General features: G+C 47.0%; 1 protein-coding gene across 1 annotated transcript; it reads left to right on the top strand.

The window, feature by feature from the left end:
- Nucleotides 1-5,688: 5,688 nt before the first annotated feature.
- On the top strand, nt 5,689-6,078 carry LOC138493064 (octapeptide-repeat protein T2-like). Its single transcript, XM_069620289.1, has one exon. It carries the CDS (start codon nt 5,689-5,691, stop codon nt 6,076-6,078), a length of 390 nt encoding a protein of 129 aa, XP_069476390.1.
- Nucleotides 6,079-7,501: the final 1,423 nt, after the last annotated feature.

Raw genomic sequence — 7,501 nt, forward strand, 5'->3', positions numbered from 1 at the left:
GACACTGCAAGTTTTCTCAAGGGAAATTGTCAATTCGTCGATGTAGAGCTGATAGGATGCATCCCCCTTAACCCCCTCTGAAAGAACAGTTCAGGGGAGCACAACATGGGAGGTGGGAGACCAAAGGTCCATACACAAATGCATCCCTCCATGGCTCAACAAAAGCAGGCTTGCATTTCTCATCTATAAAAGGAGTTCGCTCCCATTACCCCATAGGTTTTCTCTGGGGTGATATTAGAAAGGAACAAACCCTGAAGGAGTCTCTACTGATGTGAAAATATAAACTGGGGCTCGCTTCCTGCTGCTTCGATACCAGCCTTAAATGGTCTACACTTGTGGAAAGAGATCAAGCCATTTATTGTCAGGAAATAACTCACTAATGGAGAAGCAATGGCTGGTATCTGATTAAAGACCCTGCATGGATACAATCAATTGTACCAGGTGGATGTGCGCGTTCCCTACACAACTGTGAGACACATTTAACCCACAATAAGATTTATCAATGACTATATACTGGATATTGAGCTCACACATGTACAGGGGTGGACAAGACATTTAGTGCTCAAGCCTAGATCAAGAGAAATGTCTGTATCTGGCTCGGCTTTAGCTCCCCTGGAAATCAAGAGCCAAACAAGAGCCGAGCCAGAGATTGAGTGTGCTGTCCTTACCATTGCTGGGAAGCTAGGAGGAGGCAAAAAAGAAACAAATTCCCAAAGTGGGTAAAAGCGTGCATTTGGATGGCCAAATTCAGATGCACTTAGAGCATTAGGAATTTTTTCCATAATTTATGTTGTACTCAAGCGTGCTATTTGCCCGATTGCTCAGTATTGATATGCATATCAATAAAGTGTATTCTATGTGTTTTATCTTGCATGTGCTATAACCAGTCAACAGTTCTTTGCTGTGCATCCATATCTCCATTCAGGGAATGTATTGCTAATGAAGTATTAGTAGGCAAAGTCGATCAGTGAATTGGCTTTCTCTTATTATATGTGTATTTGCTCAATGGTCACGGCAAGGACTCTAATCTTGGTGGTTTATGTCACTAGTTGTAATGAAAGCTGCACTACATCATTTATGATCCAACATATTTTAATTCGAGCAAGAGATGGACGTGACTGACTATTATCATTATTGTGATATTTATTGAGCGAGGTCCTAGCTTTGGGAGCCAATAGAGCGTTTTACAATCATAAGTATTATTTCTTCTTGCTATAAAGCAAATTAATTTCCTTAAAGATCACCCATATTTGCTTTAGTAAGGCTGGGTGTTCTATTGAGGTAGAGGGCATAATGGGGGAAATGCATGTATCTATGTGTTAAAATGTTTACCAGAGGGGTGTGTATATCTTTGCATGATAAGATGAAGTTCCCTGCATGACTCTTATGGTGGGTGATGAGGCAGCCAAGGGGGACGGGTGCTGCAACCTACAGAATGATGCTGGATTTTGGCCGTCCTCCTCACTTGACATGTGGGAAGCAGGGGATCGCCACGCGTGTTGTAGATGAGCAGCTGAATGCCTCTACAGGAAGTCCCGCCCCCACACCTCCTGTATGTTCTAAGTCTGAGACTGTGCCATGCTTGACAACAGCAGTAGTGAGCATACCACAGCGAATATTCGAAAGAAGGTCCCCCCTGAGAAAACCCTACCAGATGTTTTCCTGAAGAGACGACAATCTGAGGGAGGAACACCCCAAAGGAATATGAAAAAAGCGAAAGAGGAGCTAGTGACGTCATAAGAGACGAGCGCGACGCACTGAGAATACTGACTGAAGAGGATGCATGGGCCTTATAGAAACGGATGATAAAGTTAAGAATTGAGTAAACTTTCATATGCAAGAAGAAGATTGCATGTGTGTGACGCACTGCAGAAAATGCAAGCCTTTCATGAACTGTGCAGATGCAGCAACGCAAGTAGATTAAGACATCTTAGAAGCTGGCTATAAGTAGTTAATAGACTGCAGGCAGAGCCACCATTGTATAGCAGCTGGACATTGGTGTCATGAATTTAGTAAGCCCGGATCCATGGAGAGGAAAGGCTGAGAACTGTGTCGCAGCAAGAATTAACTGAGATCGTGGACACGAATGGCGAGGCTGTCTGGCCTGGTACCAAAGCTGAAGCAAGCTAAGGCAGGTTATCTATTCTCAAAGGCGGTGAACGTGAGAAGCTGAATTATCCTTTAAGTTGCAAAGAAAGATATTTAAATGCTGCAAAATGGTCTAAATCGTGGTCTCCTGTTACGTGAGTCAAGGAATAAAATAGAGTCGAGCATGGAGTTCCAGAACTACGATAGTGCATGCTCACACTCCTTTATATTCCCAGGGACAAGAATACTCTGCAAGGCCAAGTTCAAAGACAATCTTCATGGCAGAAGGCATGGGTGATGAGACATTGGGCTAAACGGGTGGGGAGGTAAAATAAAGTCCAACTCCTAGCACCTTGGTAGGAGCTTACGTGCTGCTAAGTGAACCGAATGTTCCAGACATGGCACGAGCATGTCAACCAATTATAGAGGGCTGTATAATGAAAGGCCTTATAGTTTGAGAGCCAATGATATATCGTGTACTTACTAGTGTTGAAGATGACACATTTTAGAGGTAGGCATAAATTGTCCACCTGACAGACATCCAATCACAAACCCACCCCTCATTGAAAGTAAACTTAGATGTTTCCCTCATTTGCTACATAGTATGATGTCACTTATAAATGTGTTTTGATGTGAAATTTAACGAGAGCTCAAGCAAACGTCCGTTTATGTCCATTGTAACTCCCTGTTCTAGAGAATTGATAATAAAACAGAAAACTTTGCCATCTTCCTGAGTTGGTTTGATTATTTGGTGTCGGAGTTATTCAGCATCCCATCAATTGCATTTGGGTTATCCAAAGGGCTCTAAGCTCAGTGTTATCTGGCCCCGTTAGTGATACCCAGCCAGGAACCCACAAGCTAAAACCAGGGCTTACTGAGTGGAGGAGTGTGGGTCTCCTGGGCAGGAGCATTGTGGATGAGGCATGGCCAGCTGTGTACATTTAGAGTAAAGCTCCCGAGTTCTCGTACCTGTACAGGACTCGAATACCTTTCAAAATGCAGACCGGCTTTACATAGCCTGGCTCCCAGATAAGCAGAAATCCTGCATGTCTCAATTACAGACAAATGAGAAAAACCTACATTTGAAACTAACCAATCCCCTGATGAAGAAGGTAAATCATACACAGCTGAACCCCTTCCCAGCAGTCCAGCCTAGGGAGAGGGAACAACCCAGGATAAAAGGGCGGTCACACAATGGGGTAGTCTGAATTACTGGAGAGATGCTTGTCCGAAGAGTAAGGAGTTTGCTGGAGAAAGGAGGCTGTTGCAGAAAGAGGCTGTTGGAGAGAGGTGGATGGGGAGGTTAAAGAGAAAGGAGAAGTGAATCTTGGAGAGAAGGGAGAATTAGGGGTAGGGAAAAGCGAGAATGGAAAGTGAGAGTATAACAGCAGAAAGGAGGAGGCAGAGAGAAGTTGCAGGATAGACTGGAGCACTATTCACTAAGAGAAGGAGGAGGAGGCAGAGAGAAGTAGAGGGATAGACTGGAGGACTATCCACCAAGAGAAGGAGGAGGCAGGGAGAAGTAGAGGGATAGAACAGAGGACTAACCACCAAGAGAAGGAGGAGGAGACAGAGAGAAGTAGAGGGATTAATTTGAGGACTATCCACCAAGAGAAGGAGGAGGAGGCAGAGAGAAGTTGCAGGATAGGCTGGAGGACTATTCCCTAACAGAAGGAGAAGGAGGCAGAGAGAAGTAGAGGGATAAACTAGAGGACTATCCACTAAGAGACGGAGAAGGAGGCAGAGAGAAGTAGTGGGATAGAGCAGCGGACTAACCACCAAGAGGAGGAGGCAGATAGAAGTAGAGGGATAGACTTGAGGACTATCCAACAAGAGAAGGAGGCAGTAGAGAGAAGTAGAGGGATAGCCTGGAGGACTTTCCAGCAAGAGAAGGAGGAGGAGGCATAGTGTGCTAGACGAATAGACTTGAGGACTATCCACCAAGTGAAGGAGAAGGAAGCATTGTGGATGAGGCATGGCCAGCTGTGTACATTTGGAGTAAAGTTCCTGAGTTCTCGTACCTGTACTGGACTCAAATACCTTTCAAAATACAGACTGGCTTTACATAGCCTGGCTCCCAGATAAGCAGAAATCCTGCATGTCTCAATTACAGACACATGAGAAAAACCTATATTTGAAACTAACCACTCCCCTAAGGAAGAAGGTAAATCATACACAGGTGAACCCCTTCCCAGCAGTCCAGCCTAGGGAGAGGGAACAACCCAGGATAAAAGGGTGGTCACACAATGGGATAGTGTGAATTACTGGAGAGATGCTTGGCAGAAGAGTAAGGAGTTAGCTGGATAAAGGAGGCAGTTGCAGAAAGAGGCTGTTGGAGAGAGGTTGATGGGGAGGTTAAAGAGAAAGGAAAAGTGAATCTTGGAGAGAAGGGAGAAGTAGGGGGTGGGGAAAGGCGAGAAGGGAAAGTGGGAGCATAACAGCAGAAAGAAGGAGGAGGCAGAGAGAAGTTGCAGGATAGACTGGAGCACTATTTACTAAGAGAAGGAGGAGGAGGCAGAGAGAAGTAGGAGATATACTGGAGGACTATCCACCAAGAGTAGGGGGAGGCAGAGAAAAGTAGAGGGATAGACTGGAGGACTATCCACCAAGAGAAGGAGGAGGCAGGAAGAAGTAGAGGGATAGAGCAGCAGACTAACCACCAAGAGAAGGAGGAGGAGACAGAGAGAAGTAGAGGGATAGATTGGAGGACTATCCACCAAGAGAAGGAGGGGGAGGCAGAGAGAAGTTGCAGGACAGATTGGAGGACTATTCACTAAGAGAAGGAGAAGGAGGCAGAGAGAAGTAGAGGGATAGCCTGGAGGACTATCCACCAAGAGAAGGAGAAGGAAGCAGATAGAAGTAGAGGGGGATAGACTGGAGAACTATTCACAAAGAGAAGGAGAAGGAGGCAGACAGAAGTAGAGGGATACACTAAAGGACTATCCACTAAGAGAATGAGGAGGAGGAGGCAGAGAGAAGTAGTGGGATAGAGAAGCGGACTAACCACCAAGAGGAGGAGGCAGATAGAAGTAGAGGGATAGACTTGAGGACTATCCACCAAGAGAAGGAGGCAGTAGAGAGAAGTAGAGGGATAGCCTGAGGACTTTCCACCAAGAGAAGGAGGATGAGGCAGAGTGAACTAGAGGAATAGACTGGAGGACTATCCACCAAGAGAAGGAGAAGGAAGCAGATAGAAGTAGATGCATAGACTGGAGGACTATTCACAAAGAGAAGGAGGAGTAGGCAGAGAGAATTAGAGGGATAGGCTGGAGGACTATCCACCAAGAGAAGGAGGAGGAGGAGGCAGAGAGAAGTTGCAGGATAGACTAGAGGACTATTCACTAAGAGAAGGAGGCAGAGAGAAGTAGAGGGATAGCCTGGAGGACTATCCACCAAGAGAAGGGGGAGGAGGAGGCAGAGAGAAGTAGAGGGATAGAGTGGAGGACTATCCACCAAGAGAAGGAGAAGGAAGCAGATAGAAGTAAAGGGGGATAGACTGGAGAACTATTCACAAAGGAAGGAGAAGGAGGCATATAGAAGTAGAGGGATAAACTAAAGGACTATCCACTAAGAGAAGGAGGAGAGATTGGCTGGACGACTATGTGCCATGAGAAGGATGAGGATGTAGAAAGAAGTAGAGGGATAGAGCACAGGACTATCCACCAAGAGAAGGAGGAGGCAGAGAGAAGTAGAGGGATAGAGCAGAGGACTAACCACCAAGAGAAGGAGGAGGAGGAGGAAGAGGAGAAGGAGGAGGCAGAGAGAAGTAGAGGGATAGACTGGAGGACTATCCACCAAGAGAAGGAGGTAGCAGATAGAAGTAGAGGGATAGCGCAGAGGACTAACCACCAAGAGGAGGAGGAGGAGGAGGCAGAGAAAAGTAGGGGGTTATACTGGAGGACTATCCACCAAGCGAAGGAGGGGGCAGAGGAAAGTCGAGGGATAGACTGGAGGGCTATCCACCAAGAGAAGGAGGAGGAGGCAGAGTGAAGTAGAGGGATAGGCTGGAGGACTATCCACCAAGAGGAGGAGGCAGAGAGAAGTAGAGGGATAGCCTGGAGGACTATCCACCAAGAGAAGGAGGAGGAGGCAGAGAGAAGTAGAGAGATATAGTGGAGGACTATCCACCAAGAGAAGGAGAAGGAAGCAGATAGAAGTAGAGGGGGATAGACTGGAGAACTATTCACAAAGAGAAGGAGAAGATGGCAGATAGAAGTAGAGGGATAAACTAGAGGACTATCCACTAAGAGATGGAGGAGGAGGCAGAATGAACTAGAGGAATATACTAGAGGACTATCCACCAAGAGAAGGAGATGGAAGAAGATAGAAGTAGAGGCATAGACTGGAGGACTATCCACCAAGAGAAGGAGGAGGGGCAGAGAGAAGTAGAGAGATAGAGCAGTGGACTAACCACCAAGAGGTGGAGGAGGTAGCGAGAAGTAGAGGGATAGCCTGGGGGACTATCCACCAAGAGAAGGAGGAGGAACAGGGAAGTAGAGGGATAGAGCGGGGGACTATCCACCAAGAGAAGGAGGCAGAGAGAGGACTAACCACCAAGAGAAGGAGGAGGAGGCAGAGAGAGGTAGAGGGATAGAGCAGAGGACTATCCACCAGGAGAAGGAGGAGGAAGTAGATAGAAGTAGAGAGATAGGCTGGACGACTATCCGCCAAGAGAAGGAGGAGGATGCAGAAAGAAGTAGAGGGACAGAGCAGAGGACTATCCAATAAGAGAAGGAGGGTGTGGCAGAGAGAAGTAGAGGAATAGAATGGAGGACTATTCATAAAGAGAAGGACGAGGAAGGGAGAAGTAGAGGGATAGAGCGGAGGACTATCCACCAAGAGAAGGAGGAGGAGGCAGAGAGAAGTAGAGGGATAGAGCAGAAGGGTAACCACCAAGAGAAGGAGGAGGAGGCAGAGAGAGTAGGGGGATATACTGGAGGACTATGCACCAAGAGAATGAAGAGGAGACAGAGAGAAGTAGGTGGATATACTGGAGGACTATCCACCAAGAGAAAGAAGAGACAGAGGGAAGGAGAGGGATAGACTGGATGACTATTCACAAAGAAAACGATGAGGAATGGGGAAGTAGCGGGTTAGAACAGAGGACTATCCACCAAGAGGAGGAGGAGGCGGCAGAGAGAAGTAGAGGGATAGACTGGTATTGTTGTGGTAAGCTGGGAGGCATCAACACTCCTTTATTAGTGAGTGTTTTGGTAGGATCCACGCCACCCCCAACTGACTCTGGTCTGCCTCACAATGGCAGCTGTCATCCTCGCCCCTTGCCAACCACAGCCCAGGTTTAAACCCCACACTACGTCCGACACAGCGCAGGTAGGCCAGCACCCGCACAGCACACAAGCCATGGCACAAGCGCCAGCTCCACTCCACTACAATTGTTTGCCAAGAAAAGGTT

The sequence above is a fragment of the Ambystoma mexicanum genome, chromosome 10 (genome assembly GCF_040938575.1).
Source record: "Ambystoma mexicanum isolate Mex_15411 chromosome 10, UKY_AmexF1_1, whole genome shotgun sequence".
Classification (NCBI taxonomy): Eukaryota; Metazoa; Chordata; class Amphibia; order Caudata; family Ambystomatidae; genus Ambystoma; species Ambystoma mexicanum.